We start from the raw sequence: 23,655 nt of genomic DNA on the forward strand, positions 1-23,655 counted from the left end.
TGCAGTAACCTTATTTGCAGAACAAATATTACTGATAGCATTCATGTTATCAAGTGTAAAACAGTTTAAATCATTTAGTAAATCTATTTTGTGAACTTGATATTTTTATTTCAAATCAGGAATGTTTTTTATTAAGCCAACAGTTCTTAGTGTATTGTAATATTAATATGGTATATTCAGCTTGTGTATACCTTAGTCTTCAACATGCATTGTTCTCTAATCCACCTGGAAAGAACATTTTCATTTTGCCAAGAGATGAGCATATGTCAAGTGTTATGAAAACACAGACATTGCTGAGACAGGCAGTTGATAGAATAAAAACAGGACACAGATTCTCATATTTGTTGAAATTTATTAGATATCCTGTTATGTTTCATTGTCTAGACCTTCTGTCACAGTCTGAATGCTGTGATAAAGAAAAAAAAAGGACTAGTTGTATTACATTCACTACTAATTCCCCTGAATGTTGCCTTTTCAGAAAAGATAAACTTGAATACATTGTGAATCTTTGTCTTTCAAAAACAATTAACAAAACAAGAGAACAGTAGAATCTGCAAGTGCTTGTTCATGAGTACAATAAAGAAAAACAGTAATTTGGACTTCACTCTGTTCCCTAAGCCTCCACTCCCTCCTCTCAGAGTCAGACCTCGGCTGGCATCACTGGTAATGCTACAAAACTGTACACCATGCGGCCACCTTCTGTGAATCAACAATGCAACTCCCCTCATCATCAGACTCGGTCAGGGTTTCACTCCTCGTAAGTAAATCTGAGGTCAAGCTAGAACCGGTTTGAATTTGACGAGAGGCCACCCTTAAAAACAGATGTTACCCTTGATGCAGTCTAGATCTTCTCAAGAGCACAGATCAAACATACAGTGCATCCAGAAAGTATTCGGGTTTAACTTTTGCCACATTTTGTTATGTTACAGCCTTATTCCAAATGGATCAAATTATTTTCCTCAAGATTCTACAAACAATAACCCATAATGATAACGTGAAAGAACTTTGTTTGAAATCATCGCAAACTTATTAAAAAAAAACAATCACATGTACATAAATATTCACAGCCTTCGTCATGACACTCAAAATTGAGCTCTGGTGGATCCTGTTTCCACTGATCATCCTTGACTGGAGTCCACCTGTGGGAAACTCAGTTGATAGGACATGATTTGGAAAAGCACACACCTGTTTATATCAGGTCCCACAGTTAACAGTGCATGTCAGACCACAAACCAAGACATGAAAGTCCAAGGAATTGTCTGTAGACATCTGAGACAGGATTGTATTGAGGCACAGATCTGGGGAAGGTTAGAGATAGTTTTCTGCAGCATTAAAGGTCCCAATGAGCACAGTGGCCTCCATCATCCCTAAATGGAAGAAGTCTGGAACCACCAGGACTCTTCCTAGAGCAACCAGCCGTCCAAACTGAACGATCGAGAGAGAAGGGCCTTAGTCAGGGAGGTGACCAAGAACCAGATGGTCACACTAAAACAGCTCCAGCATTTCTCTGTGGAGAGAGAACCTTCCCGAACAACAACCCTCTCTGTAGTACTCCACAGATTAGGCCTGTATGGTATAGTGGCCAGACGGAAACCCGTCAGACTGTAAGAAACTAAATTCTCTGGTCTGATGATGCAAAGATGGACCTCTTTGCCCTGAATGCCAAGTGTCATGAGGCAACCAGTGTCTGGAGGCAACCAGGCACCATTTGACCAATACCATCCCTATACTAAAGCGTGGTGGCAGCATCAGGCTGTGGGGATGTTTTTCAGAAGAAAGGAACTAGGAGACTAGTCAGGATGGAGGGAAAATGAATGTAGCAAGGTACAGAGACGTCCTGTTCCAGAGCGCTCTGGACCTCAGACTGGGGCGACGGTTCATCTTTCAAAGGGCACCGACCCTAAGCACACAGCCAAGGTAACAAAGGAGTGGATAGAGGACAACTCTGTGAACGTCCTTGAGTGGACCAGCCAGAGCCCAGACTTGAACATCTCTGGAGAGATCTGAAAACGGCTTTACACAGACGTTCCCCATCCAACCTGATGGAGCTTGAGAGGTACTGTAAGGAAGAACGGGAGAAACTGCCCAAACATAGGTGTGTCAAGCTTGTAGCATCATCCTCAAAACGACCTGAGGCTGTAATTGGTGCTAAAGGTGCTAAGTATTAAGCAAAGGCTGTAAATACTTATGAACGTGTGATGTTTTCCTTACGTTTAATAGATTTGCAAAGATTTCAAACAAACTTCTTTCACGTCATTAAGGGGTAATGTTTGTAGAATATTGAGGAAAATAATTAATTCGATCCATTTTGGAATAAGGCTGTAACATAACATAATGTGGAAAAAGTTAATTGCTGTGAATACTTTCTCGATGCACTGTAAATGGAGAAGAAACATAATTATAAAAATGGTGTTGAGCATGCAGATCCAAATTTTAGTAAATCCATTTATCCTCGTGTGTTGATATAATGGCTCCATGCCATGTTTGCACAGGTGCTGTACATCCATACGCATGGATGAGGTACAGTTAAACCAAGGTATAAACACGTGGACAGTTTGCTCCACTTTACGCACACAGCACTGTCCACAGAGCTGACATCAGCTGCTCTAACATAAACATCCTTAAGTTACTTTTAGCTGTACAGTATTGAATGATAGACCTGATGATGCCTAGTCGCTGTGAAAATCGCATTCAAGTCAGTGTATGTACAGTTCTTAAAATAAAGCAGTTAGAACTTTGTTTTACCTGTCTGACATAAACCACACACACAGGTTACAACATGACCTAAGAAATTTGAAGACACTCATACCAGATCAAATAAACAAAGCCTTAATCAAAGCGGTAAAACTGCGCTAAGCTACTGTACGCTATGATCATATAAAACATCACAAAATATTTCACCTAGAGCCCAACAGGATCTGCATTAAGCTCAAAATAAACAGCTGAGCTCTCTGTGATAAAATGGTTACAACCTCAAGTCAATGCAGCCACAAAAATAAAAATAAAAAACTAAACAAAACAAAACAAAAAAAAAGTAGTGTGCCGGAAAGAGGGCAGGATAAAGATGCCACCTGTTTCAGATCAACCAACATCTATCTAAACCCAATATAGCAACATCATCTCCAACTACAGTCAGGAAAAATTCAGACTGAACTCAGTTTTGTTTAGATGAACAATAAAAAATAAAACTATACATGGTGAAAATAAAAAATAAAAACTATACAACCATAATGCTTGTCAATCTATAACTGCATCAAACATTGCTGATCTGCCTCTCTGGACCCATTTGCTCTGTCAGCTGAGATATTAATAAAAAAAACAAAAACAACAACAACAAAAGAAACTACCTGATTCATGCACGCTGCAACACACAGACTCTCATCCTCATTTGATTTTAGAAAAAACGAAAGAAAAACGAAAGAAAAGCTCTGGTGGGGGCAGTGGGAGCCCTCTAGTTAAAGCCCTAGCCAAGGAGAAAGGACATGCAGCAACAGCATGAGGCAAAGTTCAGCAGGCTGCTTGTAGAGTGAGAGCACAGCTGTGTGTGTGCAGACCCCACTCACAAGCCGTGGATATTTAACTGAACATTCTTCATCTCAGTCCCAAAAGTGACAGTCCTTTAGTAAAGGCAGTAGATAAGACAAAACAAGCACACAAATGCACATACTACCACACACACACTCACACACACAGGTGTAGTGTACAGTAACCTCCTAGAGGGCGCCAGCCCTCCCACTCTCTAATCCACACTGCACTCGAGCAATGCTGCATTGCAGCAACTATACACATGCAATGAGTGAGGAGTTGCCGTTGTCCACATGCACTTTTGACAGGGGTGGTGTTGGGGTAGCATGTCAAAATGTGGGACATGTGATAGAAAAACTGATGTGAGGGGAGAAAAATAGCAAAATAATTATCCATCATGCATGAGCATTGCGTTTGCTGTGAACAATAAACAGGCATGGATCAGCCTCTGGACTTTAAACCATATGAAAGAAAACAACCAACCAACTGCCAGACAGAGAGGACACAGAGACAACAGGGAGATCTAGACAAATGTTACCAGGACAACACTGAGGGGGGAGGGACCTGGATTAAAGTAGAGACAGTTATAATACAAGAAAGGGTGTGGATGTAAATGGACCCAGACCTGCTAAAGTCAAAGTCTACCAATTTTTGTGGGAAAGTCTTTACCTAAAAACAACATTCTAATTTAAAAGGCTTGACTTTGAGTCACGGTTTACACACCTGAATAAAAACAAAGACCATTGTAATAATCAGCTAACAATTACATATCAGGCAATTTACTTTCTGTGCAAACTGTTTTTTTTTTTCTTTTTATACATTTATGCAAAACCATGGTATTTTGTTTTCTTTTGCAAGAACAGGAGGCTTGTGATTGGGGTAGGGTCTGTACAGTACTGTTAACCAATCTTATCAAACCCCCCAATGAATCATGTTAGAAGGAGAACCGGGCCCCTTCCTCATCGTGGTGGACGTGTCTCTGATGACGTCATCATGACAGGGTTTGGTTGATTTGCCTCATTGCTCGTGAGCAGCACTGGTGCCTCGAATCGGACCTGTTTTACGCAGCTGAGGGACAGAGAGAAAAGAAAAGCTGTGTTCAGTTGAAAAAGAAATAAAGCCTACAGAGTTTTTTAAAATCTGTTTTTAATGAGCCGTGCACAAGCTGGAAATTTGACTAAATGTCTAAAAATCTAAGTGAAAAGCATCTCAGCAACATGAGCTGTTGTCTTTATTGCTACTATCGCAAAAACATCAGGAAGTGACTGTGGTGACCTGGTTACCATAAGTCCAGCAGTGTTTTAAAGCACTGAGCATCTTTTCACAGCTTAAACTGTCTCAATTTTACAAACACATATTCAAAGACTTTAAACTTGTACGGTCACTTTGTGTTAGTTTAAGTCTTATTACTTATTCTAAATACATGGAGTCATTGGTTCATCTAACACTCTTCGTTCATCTATACACATGTGCTCTGGTAAAGAGCTTCTTAGAAACCTGGTTGCATGTAAACATGGCAGAGACACCTGTGTTCTCCAGAGCCTGTTTCACCTATGAACTCGGGAGAATGTTAGAAGAAATCAGCCTCAAACATTTTAGAGAAGTGCGTTTCATACATGTTAAAAACAGCGGAGACACAGGAAAACCGTGTTTTATTTACAGCACATTGTAGCAGTGCATTAAAATTCTTTTTAGTCACTTCATCAACGCACCTATTCGCTTGCTTTAATTTCTACGCACAATTGTGGATGAGGCCACGTGCTGCACGCACAGGCTCACGCAGATAACTCGGACTTTGTTCTGGGGGCTCGCAGAATAAACTATGGATAACGGTGTGAACGTGTCACTTGGATATTTGCATTCACACATTCACCCCCTCCAGACAAAGTCAGGAGAATTTCAGGTTTGCAGTGTATATGTGAAAGGGGCTCAGGAGAAATCTAGCTCAGGAAAACAGGTTTTTCTAATCCCCTATTCCAATTACAGAACCAGGTTTCTAGTTTACACAACAGTTAACAAATCGACTGGTGGAGAAGGCTGACTGTAAACCCATTACTGAAGAGCACGTCAACAGAAGCAGTGACAGATGTGAGGCGACAGAAAGCCAGAAACTACAGACCACGATACAGGCTTCATTTGTTACTTTCTGATTTGACCAAACTGATGTTTTTGGTGAATTTAATTAATGGTTTAAATTTAAAACATTTAAAACTCAAACGAGCACAACTGGAGACTAGTTAGCTTGTTGCTTAAAAGATGCTTTAAACATGCAAAAGAAAGGAAAATTAGAATGGAAAGAAAAAGGTGAAGTTCAAAAGACCTGAAAACAAAACAGACAATTCCAAAAAACAAAGATGAGTTAGAAAGCAGCTGGACAGTGTAGAAAATGTTGGACTGATCCATGCAGTTCCACCAATGCTCCTGTGTGGGAACTTACTCAGCCTGCCTCTAGTGTTTGACCTACAGTGACGGGCCTCTACTCGTCTGTTGCAGAGGTGCCTCGCACATCTCCCTTCTGACGCATCTAATGTGAAATTCAGGGGTAAAAGGGTTAATTCAAGCAGATCAACTACTGCATGCTGTGTCGTCTGCAGCAGTCTGATTAAAACCAAACAGTGATCTTTCTTAACTAAAGCATTTATGTCACATGGAAGCTCCTTTGCTTTCAGAGAATCCTGAATTCAAATTTCAATCAACACATTGCTACAGCTTCTACTTTTCCAGGCCCAAACTCAATCACCACAAGAGATAGGAAGCTGTACGTTTGGCGAGCTAATTACCTCCTCAAGCTCTTTTTGAGTCTCCTCTTCCATCCGCCTGATGTCCTCCATGGTCAAACCCACCCACTTGTCAATCCAGCAGAACAGCTGGCGGTGGAAGTTGGTGAAAATACGCTTTTCTTGCTGTGGAAACAAAATCACAGCCAGTCGTTGCTTAGAGACCAATTACAGGCAGGACTAAAGTAGATGACTCTTGTTTCCTGCTTTCGGTCCATTTATTATTTTAAAACTTAACAAGAATGAAGTAACAGTGTTATGAGGGCACAAATGGAGACTTCAGATGGGTTTCTATTTCAATAGTCACAGCCGAAACAACGACGTCCTGCTTAGTTTCAAATTGGTCCCTCTACAACCGATGGAATGACTTTAAAGAAATGCTGAAATGTTTGTCTCCCTCCTTTATGCAAAAAAGAAACATCACACAGCATAGCAATACCGGAGCTAAAAATATGAAAATGTGATCAAATAAATGAAGCTCCTGTTAAGTAGTATACTTTCATACACTGAACACAACAGTGGTTCAAGGGGTTAACTGATATATTTAACAATGACAATTTGTGGTTTATCCCTGTGTAAATCACGTTGTAGGTCGCATATATTTAAAACAGTTTATTCTCTGTGATTACGGAGCGAAATATAAATTATTATAATTCATTGGTTTATTAATTTAATTATTATTATTCCCAGAAAGTGTAACAAGACAAATGGATGTACAAATCGTCTCATATTATTCACCCTGTGGATGAAATTTTCCACTTTGGTCTGCAGACCCCACCATCTGAACTTGACAGTGACCAGTTTGTATGCACACATGTAAGGACAATCGGTCTGCAGTTCATTCTAGAAAAGAAGAAAGGGAAAAGAAGAAGGCACAAGCACAATTTAGTGATTTGAACATTATGTTCTCGTGACATTTGTGCATCTCTGCTGCCAGTTTCAATCTCTGGTACCTTCCACTCAGGGCCCAGAGGTCCTCTGCCTGTCTTGGCGGAGTGGAAAAGAGAAGGATCTTCTTCTGGCTTATAGTCCTAAAAAAAAACAAAGAACAAACCAAACCAAAGGTTACGTTCCTGTATGAAACGGACGCTTCCGGAGGCCTACCTGTTCCCACTCGGCAGCATTTCTCCACTGTGCTTTGAGTCACACAGTGTGAGGAGCTAAAAGGCTGGTGTGTGTCTGTGTGTCTGTGTCTGTGTATTTGTTCCTGTTTGTGTTTGTTGAAACCAAAATGTCTGCATAATCCAGCTAACAGGAGCCAAGCACAGACAACAGAGCCACATCTGTGATTATCAAGAAATTTGACTGAACGTTCTATTAGGGCAAACGTCCACAAACTGGCTGCTGTGTCGCTTTTGTCTGGGCCAAAAAGTGGCCAGAAACACACCGTAAAGCTTTGGGCTTATTAAGCTTAAAAAGAAAACAACAATGCGACAACAAAAATAAAGAACCTAATTGGGTTATGAGACAAATGCACTGCCCCAAAGCTGAAAATAGGATTATTAACTCACTGCCATGGACATTTTATTGTTTTCAATATGAGAAAAATATGTCAGTCTTTCATGGACCTATGTTCCCTGTGTGTGTCTCAAAGAGTAAAAGTTCTGGCGGTTCAGCAGTGACCCACTCATACTGACGCCGTTCACACATCCTTTTAGTCCTGAGGACTGAATGAAAAAAAGTGCCTGAATACCTGCCTCCTACCTCAAGGGTCACGGTGCTGTTTTGATCTGCTAGGTCTGTTGGGAAAGAGTAGAGGATACCTAGAGCAGATGGACATTCAGATTAAGCCTCAGTCTCTACATTGATCCACTTAAGTCCTTACTGTACAGGAAGTAGCTTAAGAAACGCTGGCACAACTGTGACCCACCCGAAAGAAAAAGAAATGGTAATGTCTGTTTCCTGGTTTAAAACCATGAGAAAAAGGATGAGGTTTAAATCTTGTGGACATGTTAGTGTCAAATATGAAAGTGATTTCCATGTATGAATACACTAGGTCTCAGGTTGCAGTCATCCAGCTGCAAATCACACATGTCTGGGTTGCTCACCAGGTTGGTTGTGTAATATTTTGTAGTTTGAAAAGGGAATTTAAAGACCACTCACCCCAGGGGCCACTTCTTCTTTGTTTGCAATATCTATGGGAACCACCTCCACAGTCCGCCACGTCTGCTCGTCCAGGTCATGGACCTGTCAAACAGAAACACAAAGAATTACAACCAATACACTGGCTCCACACACAGCCAACAAGGCTCATTGTTTTTCTGGGAGCCATATTCAAATCTGTGTTGAGTGCAAGTCAAATGAGATTCAAATTCAAAAGCAGGTTGTTCCTTTTTATCCTTTACAGTGTGCATCAAGATATTTGGTCTCACTCACATGTATCAAGATGTAAAATGGGGTTTTGTTTGTGTAAATGTAGGAAAACTTATTATTCAGTGAGTTGACCTAAAAAAAAAAAAAATAAAAATAATAATAATAATAATAAAATCATCTACTATTTCAAAAATCAATTCAACATATCTGCTTAAGCAACATTTCAAACAATTACTGTCTCCTCAATTATAATGACAACTGTAAGTGATGTCATGTCAGTAAGAAGGTTGTCCACTAATCACAGAGTCAACAGTTTGATCACCAGCCCCTCTGAGCTCCACACGCTGAAGTGTCCTTGGGCAACACACTGAACCCAAAGCTGCTCAAAGTGGGTGAGGTTACTTTCCATGGCAGGTCAGAATGGGCCAATGAGAGGCCAACTGTACTGTGTGTACAATACACCTTAAACAGTGTTCTTCTGCTCACTTACGTTTTCTAGTGTTCCCATGTCAGGTTTGTGCCATGTCTCAATCTTTATCATAAAGTCATCCTTCATGTACTCATTCTGAAAACAAGGACAAACAAAACACACATTACATTTGGGAGGAGAACAAATGTTTGACATCTCGTTTATCGTTTTGTTTTTTCAGTCCAAGCACTATCCAGAAATCACGTTGCAGCCCACGAACTGACATGTGCAGCCGAGCTCCAACAGACAACACCATGAATGAAGGGTTCTGAGAGATGTGGTTAAAGCCTACAGCTAAATCCAATTAACCAATGAGACATTTAGACCGAAACAACACTGGACTGGTGATGCAGGACAGCTATTTTTAACCTTTGGACCAGTTACCTAGCAAAGTACAACAATTTAAGCTGTAAAAAAATAAAGACAGGTACTTTAGAAACATTTACAATACATTTGAAATAGTCTGCTGTACTTTATATGTATATATGCCTAATTTGTGTGTGTGTGTGTGTGTGTGTGGGGAATATATTATTAACAACCTAGGTTCACACACACAGCACAATGCCAGAGGAAAATGTATTTATTCTAATGTAATGACTGGAATCAGAAAAACCTGTTGCATTGAACAACAGTGAACCTTGACACGTGTATTTGCACCACTGACTGAACGCTGTGCTGACCTTTGATTGAGCTGAGAAAGTTTATCATAAAGAAAGTTTATTACTGTAGCTGTGTTGCATCATCCACTTTTGCGAAGGGAAAAATTGCCTAACACGAGACGAGTAATTTGCATCAAAAGTTTAGAAAGATTTGCATGAGCTCATCCCTACTTACAGCTTTCTTTCCCTCTTCAGCAACTACTGAATTAAATGTCGTAAAATCTTCGGATAAAAGAAAGAAGCTCAGGGACCTATTGTGACTAACAGCAGCATGTTGCTGGCTGGACACTGAGTCTGGAGACGTAGCGATCGAAACTATGGTCCCTGTGAGTAGCTTCGACAACAATACTTTTTGAGGAGGTGCAGGTGAATTTAGCTGCTTCACTTTGTGTTGTGGCCTTGAGAGTCAACGCTTAACATTTAACTCACCGTTACAACTGCAATGTGCCAGGAAAAAGATGAGGAGAAAAACAGGAGAAAGAAAACACATTAGTATCAGGTTGACATTTAACATCTTTAGAAATCAGAACACTCTTAAAATACTTGTAGAAAATCCAGATCTGTATAACATCCACACACACACACGCATAATTCATGTTAATCCTATAATACACATGGTAGTGAATTCATTTATTACTCAGCAGGAACTTACTGGTGCGACAGTAGGGGTAGGCATTCCAAGCCTTTTCATGAAAAACTAACGCTCCCTCTGGTGCAATCATCTTCACGTACCCTGGGACTTTACTGCAGTGGGAAGAGGCGAAGTTAGGAATTCAAGAAACAATTGTGGAAGATAAGGCTTCTCAAGGAAGCGTAAATGATGCTGCTTGTCCTCAGGCATGAAGCAGAAAACACTGCAGCTTATAACAGTCTTCTTTTGTCCTGCATTCCATTTACTGTACTTGTAAACATATTGACCATTTTTGCATCTCGCAACTCTCTCCCAAAAAAAAAGGGAAGTCAGACATGGCCCTTTCAAGAAAACCAAAAAACCCAAACTTCACCTTACTGGTATAATAACTTAATTCACATCAGCTGGTACAACTGTGCTTTTATCATCAGAAGACCAAAAATGGTCAAATCGCGTAGGAAATAAAGTTAAACTGCATTAAATCTTACGTTGATAAAAAATAGTTTGTTTTACTTTCTCTGACATTTTAAAAAATGAAGGCATCCCAACTTTTGCACAGAACTGTCAATGTAAAGCTTCAGGTCTTTAATTTGTCCCAAAAACTGCAATACCAATTCCCTGTGGTATCTAAGCACCAGTAGGATTTGTTTTATCTTCAGTTGTCCTTGTCCTGAGACATAGATACAGCTTCAATTTGTATGTTAATAATCCAGGGTCAAGGTATCCAAAGTTTCGTTGGGATCCAGGGGTATGAATAAGTGGACTACATCCTGCTTCAAACTGAGGATTTTCAGAAAACCAAGTGATAAGAGACAAGGAACACAAATATCCTGCTATGAAGTTGAGCAATTTCTTAGTTTAACGGCCTGTAGAAATGATGATAACCACTGTATTATTGTAGTCTTACATTCATTTTCCACGTACTATAAACCTTTGCTTTAACAACTGTGCCACAGCTACATTGTTTAGATTGAGAAATAAACAGAACAACTGTGGGGGTCTCAAAGGGTTGTCACTTTACACTGGGGGATATTTCAATCATTACCCCCATGTACTGTCACTCAGTTTTGAGGGGGGCAACTTAAAAACAAGGGTTAGGGGTAAAAAAAAAAAAAAGAAGGGACTGGATTGTAAACTAGCTGTGTGTGTCTGAATTCATTAAACGACTGTCACATGCATTTAACTGTTTGTATGACCATATTGTCTGTACACAGAGAGATGATTGTACACCGGCTCAGTAAAGAGGCTGCTTATTGCTGCTGGTATGTTCACGCTGAGTAGTCATCAAACCTAATGTTTCTCCTCACACGGCTGCCAATACAAATCACATTCAACAGCTGGCAGCCAACATTGATAGCTAAAGGTTTCTGTGATCCGGATGGAGGCAGGAATTCAGACTGTGGTGCTTTTTCCACTGCCAGCGCTGCTGGTTTTACTTACTCGGGTTACCTGTATCAGGGAGTTGGCAAAAGGTCATAATAATGTGATAAACAGCTGCTTTGTGCAGATGGTAATTATAAATATTCAAGTAGCAGCATTGTGATGTTGGTATTTATGGATGTCACTAAGGTGTTGCCTTAATTGTGCAGTAACTGGCTACAGGTTTCCCGTGTCTCCAAAACCTCCACACGCTCTTTACAACAGCTGCTTTACAACTTAGATGTTTAGAAGCTTTGGTGAACACTAGTTTCAAAGGGGTTGATATTATGAACACGTTAGGGAATTCAGTCATTAGATGAGAAAAAAAAAAATTAACCTGCAACTATTCTGATATTCAAATCATTCTTTTTTTTTTTTTTTAACCACACAGCCAATATTTGCTTGCTTTACATTTTTAGCTCTTCTGTGTTATCATTAAAACAGAACATCATGAGGACATTGTGCTCGCCTACTTTCAGTTACTTTGATTCTGGAAACGGCGGTTATAATTATTAAGCATTCATAGTGCGGTCAAACACAAAAGGCAAACATTTTCTCATAACCCCTCAGTTTTGTTAAAAGTAAACTTTATTATAAAGACTTGCCTCTTTAGATGGTATATTTTGTGCGTGTATTGTCCCTTCTCTCCATCCTTTTCATAGGGTTCATTCTTTAGGACCTCGATGCCTTCTCCTCCTCCTGTCTCATTCTTGCTGGCCTCAGCCACAGAGTACAGCTGTCCTACTTGATACTGCGGGGAAATGGGAAGAAAACAGGAGACACAGCTTAAAAGAACAGTGTAAAATCCTGTGTTTATCTGCTTAAATAGGCAACGACCGTGCAGGCTGAAGCCAATGCAGGGGCCTCAGAGATGCAGTACTGCCAACAGACACTAGATGCTGCACAGAAATGTGTTATAGTGTCTAATCTGCAGCCCATCAATTGCAGTAAATTTGCTGTTTGTCTCTTGCTGCAGCATTTCTGGATCTTTTGTTATGGCATGTTTATATCAACCTGTACCAACTCCACAAATGATACATCCATGTTCTTTTGCGACTTTGGGAAAAACATCCAAAAGAGGGTTTCTGCGGTTTTCAACAAGCCACATTTAAAGAGTTTTGTTTTTACAACACCTATTTTTTAAATGTGTATAAATATGATGCATACATTGAAGTAGAAACACTTTAGACTGGATTCAAAGAATGTGCTCAACGTGACCCGTCATGTAAAATTAAAAAGGGGAGGGAGTGATACTCACCTCTTCCACAGAAACAGGCAACACTACACGGCTGAAGGAGTGAAGACGAAGCAGAGATGAATCAGGAAATGGAGAGAGAAAGGATAAGATAAACACATTAGTAACTCATTAATGACTGCACAGGGATACAGTGTACACAAGAGATGTGCAAATGTTACCGATCTGAGACTATGGCTTTCATTATGTCAGAGACAGAAACCCTTAAACCGTGCTGTGATTTTATGCAGACTTTGGTTTATTTGTTTTATTCCAAACTCTTGAGCACTCAAACATCATGTTATTTGGGAAGTGAGTGACCAAACAAAGATGGAAAAGCACAAACATGGCGATAAACTCGACAAACTCTGACCATCTTTGGGGAAGAAAATGAACACGCCCTGTGTCCTAAAACAGGACACAGGACAGTCTGTCTCCCAGCACAGTCAATGTTCATCCCCAAAAGTATGTCATGTGGATATATGGCACAGTTGTACCTGAAAATATTGCCTAATTCTAAGGATCACAATTTAAGCAAGATGCTATGACTTAGATTTAATGTAACAAGAATAGTCATCAGTAATACAGACCTGCCATGCTTTCACTTCTTAATGTGCCATTTCTTTTTACACAACATGCTTAATTAACTTCCAATAGTCCTTTCTTTGCAGTGACAGTACCAGACTGACCTAGATCAGCAGCACAGGCAGCAGTAGAACCACGATGCTGATTATGCACAGCACATGGTTATTACAGCTTAATGATTTACTACAGGGTAAAGCACCATCTTCATGCTTCCTCCCCCTTTTTTCACAATCCCGCACTTAGATTGACAGGTTCAGCTCCTCACACTTAATCTCAACATGAACTGATTGATAAAGCTTGCTGAAGGCAGTGCACAGGCTGAGAATATACAGTCTGGCATGTTCAAATGAAGGTGTAAGTCCCTCTGCCAAAAGAACTTTGAAGTACAAAAGCCATTATGCAACATATTTATAAAGAGAAGATTCTGATAGATGTTCCTACTAACACTTCAAACAGCACTTCAGAGCTCAAAAAAATCTATAATTAAATATTAATTTTGCTTATTTACCAGGTAAAACACAAAAAACAAGCATTATTTCAGAGGGTTCCGTTTCTAAAAATTGTAAAACTAATTTTAAAATATAAATGTTATGTTGTAAAACACACTGAAAGTACAATCCACAGATTTACTAGTCCTTTATTGGAAGGGGTTGTCAGACAAATCTAAAACTCGAGATATAACGTAGGCCTTGGGGATTGTTAAAGAAATACCTTTCACTATTTTTATACTTTTTAGAAACATGTACTGAGCACTGTGACCATTTTTGTTGACAAGGTCTCAACAGTGACAATGCTACTTCAAGTTTATTACTGAGGTAACAGAGCTGTGTTATTAGGTATGTACTGAAGTATATTACCAGTATATTATACTGAAAGATGTTTCTAATGTTCTGCCACCTTAAAAAACACATGCATATGACAAGTATATGCACGCACGACAAAAACACAGGGAAATGAAAAAAAAAAAAAACACCATCACTTGAGTCCAACCTTTAGAAAATACAATGCAAGCAGAGAGAATGCAACCGAATAACACACATGGGCTGCAAATATACTAAACACAACCAAATACAAAAATTCAGCCAACAGAACAGACGACAACGAAAATGTTTCTGCCGATGAAAAAAAAAAGAGAAAAATAACATATCAGCTCATTTTCTAGTACCATGTTCTAATTGGATGTATTTTCTGTGTTATAACCATTTCATTTTAAATGCTGTACCATGTTGTCCAACCGATGAAGATGTTTTCTCAGTTGGCTTGTTACCACTGCAAACTACAACCTCAATAATAAGCACTGTTAAAAAGGCCTCAGTATCAACTAAAACGCAACATCATATCTGCAAAGGTAGAATAGATATACCTAATAATTGGAGAGTGTGTGTACACACATACTATTATATTTTTAAAGATGCGAGTGGATTTTGGCACCAACCATCATGTAATCGGAGGAACAATGTAGCACAACTGGAAAAACAAAAGCAGAGTGCAGTGGTTTCTGGGTTTGGCTGGTGCACAGCTTTAGTAACAAAGACAAATGTACATGCTGGCTCTGACTTAATGTGCATAAGCATCCACTGCATGAGATCTTGAAGTAGATCAATCAGTGGGACCATGTTAACCCAATGTACACAGCATGAAGAGCTCAGAGGTTTCACTCCAATTAAAGTCTACACACCTGCTCACTTTCCCCATTAGCGTCACCACAATGATGAGAAGTGAATCAAACGCCCCTGATACATCTCCTGCCACCGGTTTCCTGTGATATTTACTATAGTTCTCTGGAGCGGGGTTTTCCCAAGTATTCAAATTGTCCTGTTTTGCTTTTGGAGGAGACTAACATTTGACACAAAATGGAAAACCCTGAAGCTCACTTCACAAAAGGTTCTTTTCACTTTCGTTTTGTCTTGTGTTAATTATTAATCTGCTATTTATTACTCGGGGTTAAGAAACCGATCACACTGTGCTAAGAAAATCACCCACATCAACTGTTCAATCCACCAATGAAGAAAAGATATACATAATATAATGTGGCAAGTGGCTGCTTGCAATTTCCGTACTTTGTATTCACTGCCATTCATTACTTACATAACAAAATCACCTGTGATACAGAGCAGTAAGAGTGGGTGCAGAAAATTAAAAAGGGCAAACATGTTTGAATGACTGCACAGGTTCAGGTGACCTGTAGTTATACAAGATCCACTGTAACCCCCGCATGCCTTTACAGACATGACAGACACCCGCAGTACAAATACCAGGAGTGTGTTACCAGCATTTCTAAAAGTCTGAAAGATAGGCAGCACGATTATTTGTTCTTTGCTACCAAACTACAGAATCACCAAATAAACTGGAGCTGAACCATTCTGACAATTTGTCAATTATCTCATTTATTTGAAGCACAAAAGCCAAACATTAACTGATTCCAGCTTCTCTAATGTGATGCTTTTCTTTGCCATTAGCGATCATCATGTTAAGGGATAGGTTCATAACCGTCTTCAAACAATAGTCAAGAGCCAAATAAAATGTGTTTCAATGTTCACACAAGTACCTGAATGTTGTATAGGATTAGTTATCTTTTAATTTCAGCAGCAAGTTATGTCAATATGTCGTCAGGAAATTAAAGACACTGAACATTTAATAAAAAAAATATGGAATTTATCAATACTGAAAACACTTGTTTTAGCCGTAGTACAGTTTTTATACTATATGGACAATATTTTGGTTAATTTGTGGATTTAGTGTTAGTGTAATTTCATTAGTGTGTCCAATGCAATTTCAGACCACTCTGTAACTGCAAAAATAAAAGTGCTGTACATATAAATATTCTAACTCATCATAGATCATGCCTGTTACACCTTTTTGTAATGTAAATAGCAGAAAATGAAATTAAAACTTTCTTTATGTTTCAGTGTATCTACTGTACCCGCTGTGACTTTCCTGAGCAAAACTGTTGACGAAATGGTGGTGGGCTCAACTAGCTTCAGATCTTGTAACTACGAAAGACTTTCAACCTTGTAGTATCAATACTATCAATTTAACATAAATGCTGTTTTAATTGCCAGTACCTGTATCAAAAGGATCTATAAGATACGATCGGTCACATTAGATCACACACGAAAGCCCTTCTTAGTGTTGCAAATATATATATCTGCTAATATGTGCATGTTTCAACATGCATGTGATTACAAAACTGCAAAAAGACACGTGTCAGCAAGTTTTGTTAGAAGTTGCCATTTCTTCTGCCCATACAGACCCTAAATGGATCCTTTGCTACAGCCTTTTCAATGGAAGTGAAGGGTCCACAATCCTTGTTATATGTAAAATGTTTTCAAATGTGCATCTAAAAGCAAATTGTGAACTAACTTTATTAAACTGTGAATTAAAGCCTTATATGGTCTTCAGAAAAAAACCTTTTAATACATTTTTTGGTCAGAGGGGGGGACTATGGATTATGTCCCCATCATTTGCATAAGAAGCATCAAGCAGGGATCAACAGGAAATTACTGCAGCAAGATCAACCTGCTTCAATGTGAATACGGTCACATATACTTTAACAGGTTTTTAAAATATGTATTCAGAATTAGCCTGTAAATTACTCAATCACCTCATAAGTTAAAACTGTTATGTTTGGCAGAAGCACACAAAGTGTAGTGCAGTAAAAGTACAGTATGGTGAAATGGAAAGTAAAAGTACCCAACACTGTATTAATGTTGAGAAGTTAATTGACGTTTATTACACTTTTTAAGTGCTGATAACTGGTACTAATACATGACACTGCTGTTACTTGGTACTGGATCAAAACCAAACATTGACCAGATACCGTTATCTGGAGCAAGCAGCGAGACAGTAAAACCTAGCATTGATGGGGGGGAAAGTGGATCCACACGAACACGGAACGCTTTCCATTTAACAGCGTTATCGAAGCAGAATTACTTAAATGTTGGTATTAGTTGCCAGGTTACAGGCTAACTCTTTTATGCTAGCGCCACTAAAGTAACAGCAAGTAGTTCCAGTCCTACCATAACCTTAAGCTAGCGTGACGGGTACAAGCTGTGTATTCGAGAACAACCGCTGCAAAAGCCATTAGTTAACGTTAAGGCTGGGACTACCTCGAATTTGACATTACATGTCTGCACTACCGGTGGTCTCCGGTGTAAGAAAACCGTCGTGCTAACAGTTAGCCGGATGCTAAACTAGCATAGCCAGTTAGCATTAATGGTAAATCCGAAGAAGCAGGAGCCTTAATCTCACTGGACCAAAGCTTAACATGATGGCACTTTACGTACAGCTAAAAAGCTGCTAGCTGGCTAGCTCCATTAATGCATATGATAGATTTAACCCTTAAAATCGTATTAGCAAACGACATGTATAGTCGGTTTGTGTGTAGCAGCATTTTTTTTCATGTAGATTATTTTCATCAAGGAGCTGATTATCTCCTCTGTTGCTCTCGCTAGCTTGCACTAGCAACGCCTAAAAAAGACCGGTGTGTCCCGTTATCCATGTCCTGATCCACCCTGCTCGAAGCTGTCTTTATATGGGATACGCCGCTGAAAATATCCAGCCAACGGCTGCACTAAACGCAACACACCGGTCTACACTTCAGTAGTACGCTATCGGAGAGGTAAAAATACCAATTTTAATGCGACAAGAGACATTTTTAAAAGCACTTCACACTCACTATTCCTTGATGAGCACCATCTTCGTCAGCAGAGCTGCGGCTGCGCACTGGGAGTCGACAACAGATGGAAGTATCGACACGTTTGTCCCGCCCCCTGGATGAATCTGATTGGCTGAAAACTCCACACCATTTTTAGCAGGAGTGGTGGAAAAGTAAGTAAGTACATTTACTCAGGTACTGAACTACCGTCTTTTTTTAAACACAAAATCTAAACAGCTAAGACACGAGGAAGCAGCCAGAGCACGAAGGGGCTCAAATGTTTGCCCCACGCCAAAACAATTCATTGGCTCCATTTATTCACGTTTGAATGTTTGTTTGCAGTTTGCAGCACACATTTAAAATTACTTCACAATAACTACTTTCTTAATTGTTAAAGCAAATGTGTAGCCCACAACATTTGCTTTTATTATTCTCAGTAGTCAAATTCTAATAGAAATGACATGAATGCTATCGATTTTTCAAAATAAATAGTAAGAAATTGGGTTTTTGAAACAGCTGCCTCCTTAAATCTGTAAATCAATTAAAACCTAACAAAACCTGAACATTTTAGATTTCTGCAGAATTTATAAGGCACGTGTGGAACAAATAGCACATTCATGTACTTTGACTTAGAATTGTACTTTTATATACTACCTCTCTCTTTTTTTTTTTTTGGAAACTCGGTTAGTTGATGCCCAAAGAAGCGTTAAGGTAAAGTTAAAAAGTATACAGTAAGGTATGTACATATTACTTCAACTTGAGGGAAGCAATCGTTGAACACACACTGTATACTGAGGTACAGTATTTCCCCATGAAATGTAGCAAAATGCTAGTAAGTAATACAGATACGTCAGAGTTCCATGTGTCTGCTTAAGTGAATGTATTTGGTTTCTTTCTCGAAAAGGAAACATTAAACCTGTGATAAGTGATTTAGAGTTTTGTGTATATTATGAGATGAAAGGGCAAAGCATTTGCAGTTTCACTGTGGTCATCCAAGCATGGCAAGAAAGGAAACACTTTTATTTGACAACTTTTTAAGAATTGAGATATTTCTGAATAGCAGTCGCTGCAAAACTGTACATTAAAAAGTCAATGAAACACTAAACAGCAAGAGGTACCACACTGATAGTCACACATGAATTCAAAACCCCATAAAAAATATCAAAATGTTTTCTTTACTTCTGCCTTGTGTTGTCTTTATAAAATGTGTAATTAACAAGTGAAAAACACAGTTTACTTTACAAAATAAACGACAACATTGAGCACTGATAGTGACATTTAACAATAATAATTAAATCAAGATCAAATTTAGGACAGCCTACACAAATATAGCGAGCATTACAATTTCCTCAGGCAATAAGTCGACAGACTGTAAGTGAAAATATTAATTCAGTGTACATGGAGGCATTGAGACACATGCTCTCTAGTCAGTAATGAAAACACAATTAAAGCCAGAGTCAGTTCGTCCTTGCAGCTCTATCCAGAGGAAGGCACAGTCATCACATTCAAAACTTTATCACACATAAAATCACTGTTAGTATAAATCAGTACTTTTTTTTACTTTGTCTTCAGCAGATATTGCTGACGAGCAGCTTCTGTCACTGTACAACACAGAAAAAGAAAAACTGAAGAATGGCCTAATTGAGCCTTGAGTTTAGCGAGACGAGAGTCCAAACTCTCAGCATTTAGACGATGGAAAGAAATGTCCCGGTGAGAGAAACTTGTAGCCATTCCCAGAGGGAAGTTGGATGCCTCCTTTAGAATTTGTAGGAAGATTAGGAGACGAAGGTGCCTGCAGTCTAGGCTGAGCGATTGGTCTGTCATCAGTGTTGTGATCCTCGGGTCCTTCTGCGTTTCTACTGACGGGCTCATGTCTGGGCGAGAGACTTAGCAAACCCAAAACATCTTTCTGAACTGTACTCATTTTCTTATTCCCACCTTGGAGTAAACTGGCCGGGCAGGGCACCTCATGCTTCTGGCTCGCGTTGGCCCAGAAGGTTTTTAAGCTATGAATAGCCTGGACTTTATTATCCTGGTTCAGTTTTGGGGTAATTGCAGGACTGGAAGAGGCTGAAACCGAGCCTGTGGACGAGTAAGAAAGAGCTGGTGACGGAGCACTGCCAGCAGGAGACCGTGAAGGTGAGGTAGGGTGTTTCAGTTTTAGCTGAGCCTGCACGTGCACATCTGCTTTCCCAGAGAGAGACAAAGATGGAGAGGACTGAGCCGGGCTGCTGTAGCCTGAACTGACCTTCTGGAGTGAAGACGAGCGAGATGGCGGTTTAGGCTGCGTCGCAGGAGGCGTAGAGCTTCGGAGGGGTGAAAGATGACTAGACAGCAAAAGCGGAGACGACGAAGCCTTTACGCTCGTTCTACTGGGTGGTCTGCTGAACGCGCTGGTCTCAGAGGGCTGAAACCCTCGCGCTCCTCTGGCTGGAGTCAGAGTTGGGGTTGTGGGAGTCGAGAGAGATGGTTGACTGGCACGTGGCTCCTCTCTCCCTTCAGGGGCCCTCAGTGTCTTCCCTCTGATGTTTGCCTTCTGCAGGTTCTCCACAGCTTGCATGTGGCTCTGAGTCTCCTCCAGGATCTTCTGGGCCAGTTCCTGGGGATCCAGTTGTCCAGCAGGCCCCGTCCTCTCCTCTTGTGACTTGACCGTGCTATCCGTCTCAGTGCTGGACTGGTCCGACTCTGAGCTGCTAACCTTCCCTTTCCCATTTCTCTGAGGTGATGAGCTGTAAAATATCAAACACAGTTACAGGGAAATCGACCAAGGAAGAAGAAACACATTATTTAACCATGCATCAGAGAAGCCAAAACACAGATACAAATGTCTCATGTCTCCATCAGAATAAAAGCCAAGCGGAGAATCCAAAGGTTCCCATGACATGGTACGACATGTAACATGAATCAGGAACATTTACTGCTGAAATCAAATTGCTGTCTCTAAACCACTTCTGAGAAAGCATCTGTGATGAAGCAGCTTTTTTATCTTTAGTTTGATGTATTAATCTTCTGATGCTCTGCCTAATTTTAGTGTTCGCATAAAACTGATCTAGTTTCCTCATAAAGCACCTTCGCAGAAACCTTCAGTACATCCATGAGACTATGAAAGCTCCTCTTTGCTTTTCTTTTCTTAGTTGATGCCATGTTTCCCAATGTTCGGCTGCAGGAACGATAACATGGTCATTGACACTAATTAGCTTCAGATTGATTTCTGACACATTTAAAAATCTAATCGATTTTTTCTGCATGTATCCTAAAACGTTAAGATTATTTCCTGATTTAAATGAACATAGCAGATTTCCCAACATTCTTTGCAACTTTGCACCAGTGCTCAGCTTCTTTCAGATGACGTCTTTCTGAACTTACATTTCCTGCCTTAGCCTGGGGCTGGTTGGAACTGTTAGGGGCGGTGGTGGAGCTTTAATTGGAGATGTAGGGGTGCTGATGCTTCCCTTGGAGGAAATCGTTATAGGATACCCGTGACTCCCGATAGATCCTTTCCCAGGACCACCTCTGCCATGTCTGTGCCCTGCAGGCAGTGGCAGCGTGTCGCACTCCCTCCCCCCACGTCCTAGCGGCTCACTGCTGATAATGGAGTACCCCTCGTACTCCTCGTCCTCCCCTTCTCCTGCTAGTCCCCCTCCGTGATTGCTCAGTCGACCTCTTGACAGGCCGCCCGAATGCTGGTTTGAGGCGTAGAGGCCAGCTCCTCTACGAGTTCTCTCTGGCTCCTGTTTGTGCGAGCGTTGGCTGATGATGTCACTTCCCGCAGGCTCAGGCCGGGACAGGAAACTGAGAGAGGAGGCGAGGGAGCTGAGGCTGTAGACTGAAATGGCGTCGCAGGACAGGTTGTCTGGGCAGACGGGCGGTAAGAAGGAGGGCTGAGGTGGGTAGCAGCCGAAGGAGAGCGGTAAAGAGTGAGGCTGGGAGGCTGACTGGGAGGAGGACAGAGACTCCAGAGAGGAGGAACTGTCCATGCTCAGTCGCTTGGGGAGCTCTGTGGAGTCTTACAGACAGAAAGAGAATAATTAAAGTTTGAGGCTGAACTGGAGCGAGAAAAAGTGTCAAAGCTCAGTTTGAGGCTCACCAAACAGGGCTAGAAGAGACTGAAGGGCGAAATGCATGGTGCGTCTGCTGGCCTGTTTGCCAGTCTTCAGCACAACCTCCTCCTGACCCACCTCACAAAGATCAAACCCTAAGACAGACAGTAGAGGAAAGTAGTAGCAGTAGAAGTTCATTTATTCAAGTTCGTAGGTATAGTTTTGAGTTGGAGTTTATGTTCACTGTTCTTTCTTAGAAAGAGTCTAATGTGGTGACTTTCTATTTGTGATCAATGCTTTAACTATACTTAAAGTTGTTAGGATGACAGAATTAAGAAAATACTCTAATGTCAAGAGAACATACAAACATGACAGCAAAGCTCACTTTCCCGTATCAATGACTCACCAAGTGCTGCCAGGAACTCGTGGCAGCCAGGAAGCCTCCAGAGCTGCACACTTATTGACACCTGAATGGGAGCCAGTGAAAAGTCTTGCTCTTTGTCACCCGACTGCAACTGCACCAGCACTTGGTGAAGCTGTAACGAGGAAGGAAGAGTGAAAAATGATGAGGCAGGATGAGAACGAAGCCTGCTGCAGTCTAAGTCCGATTCAAATCCAGAAACTCCTTCTTATCTTTGTGTTCCTGCTCTGACCAGCTTTATACTGAACTAGACTACGTAATGTCATTAGGAAACACTTACCATTCCCACCATGCTTTTAACCGCCTTTGTGTGGTGGGTATGAGAGAGGAGGAAACACAAGCTTCAGTGGTTTATTCCTGCATGAATGTTGGGTTTGAGTCAGTGCACACTCAGTCATGCATGAATGAGGAATCCCTTATGTTAGTGACACCTACAGGATGTGAAGAGCCTCCAGACTTGTGCAGAGTTGACGTAACAAAGCAACCATGTTTGGGTTATAGGTGTTAGAGCACGACATTCACATGTGCATGATGAACGTTTGAGAAATGACACAAGCATGTTTCAAGTCTTAAAAAGTCAAAGAGTTAGGAGCCTCAGTCAGAAGTAGTGTGAAGGTGAGATTTCTGTCCATGTCACAGTAAAACCATAAGAAGAAAAGAACACACATGCACACTTGTGAAAGGTCAGTGTGATGGCATCAACGAGTGGTGGGAAGTAACTAAGTACATTTATTCAAGTAATGTGCAGTTTTTCATGCAATGCTTCTAGTTCTTGTGACGGGAAGTCATTTTTACATTAAAAACCTGCATAATCTTAGGCTCACAAAACAAAAAGTATTTCTGTTGATGACGTGTCACATGGTTTTACTAACATTTCAGACCCAAACATATAAAATGATCCAATATTTCAACAACAAAAAAAAAA

At 40.4% G+C, this 23,655-nt stretch overlaps 2 protein-coding genes across 5 annotated transcripts in view; both read right to left on the reverse strand.

Annotated features, from left to right (window-relative positions):
* Positions 1 to 332: 332 nt before the first annotated feature.
* Positions 333 to 18,393, reverse strand: pitpnb (phosphatidylinositol transfer protein, beta). The gene is made up of 12 exons (XM_067484194.1): positions 18,291 to 18,393; positions 13,052 to 13,082; positions 12,399 to 12,544; positions 10,396 to 10,487; positions 10,173 to 10,180; positions 9,106 to 9,180; positions 8,406 to 8,489; positions 7,256 to 7,333; positions 7,041 to 7,145; positions 6,306 to 6,428; positions 5,963 to 6,049; positions 333 to 4,593 (listed from the first exon to the last, which is right to left on the reverse strand). The coding sequence occupies exons 1-11, from the start codon at positions 18,308 to 18,310 to the stop codon at positions 6,002 to 6,004; spliced, it is 810 nt and encodes a 269-aa protein (XP_067340295.1). The 5' UTR covers positions 18,311 to 18,393; the 3' UTR covers positions 333 to 4,593; positions 5,963 to 6,001.
* Positions 18,394 to 19,272: 879 nt separating this feature from the next.
* ttc28 (tetratricopeptide repeat domain 28) overlaps positions 19,273 to 23,655 on the reverse strand; it is a 94,144-nt gene continuing 89,761 nt past the window's right edge. For 3 of the 4 annotated variants that reach the window (XM_067483700.1, XM_067483703.1, XM_067483702.1), the window contains 5 exons: positions 23,011 to 23,034; positions 22,716 to 22,845; positions 22,357 to 22,464; positions 21,636 to 22,275; positions 19,273 to 20,998 (listed from right to left, as the gene is read on the reverse strand). In XM_067483700.1, the coding sequence (XP_067339801.1) occupies positions 19,948 to 20,998; positions 21,636 to 22,275; positions 22,357 to 22,464; positions 22,716 to 22,845; positions 23,011 to 23,034 (1,953 nt within the window). In that variant the 3' untranslated portion in view covers positions 19,273 to 19,947. The remainder of the gene's footprint in view (positions 20,999 to 21,635; positions 22,276 to 22,356; positions 22,465 to 22,715; positions 22,846 to 23,010; positions 23,035 to 23,655) is intronic. The other variant, XM_067483701.1, reaches the window with a different exon arrangement.

This window comes from Channa argus, chromosome 18 (genome assembly GCF_033026475.1).
Source record: "Channa argus isolate prfri chromosome 18, Channa argus male v1.0, whole genome shotgun sequence".
Taxonomy (NCBI): Eukaryota; Metazoa; Chordata; class Actinopteri; order Anabantiformes; family Channidae; genus Channa; species Channa argus.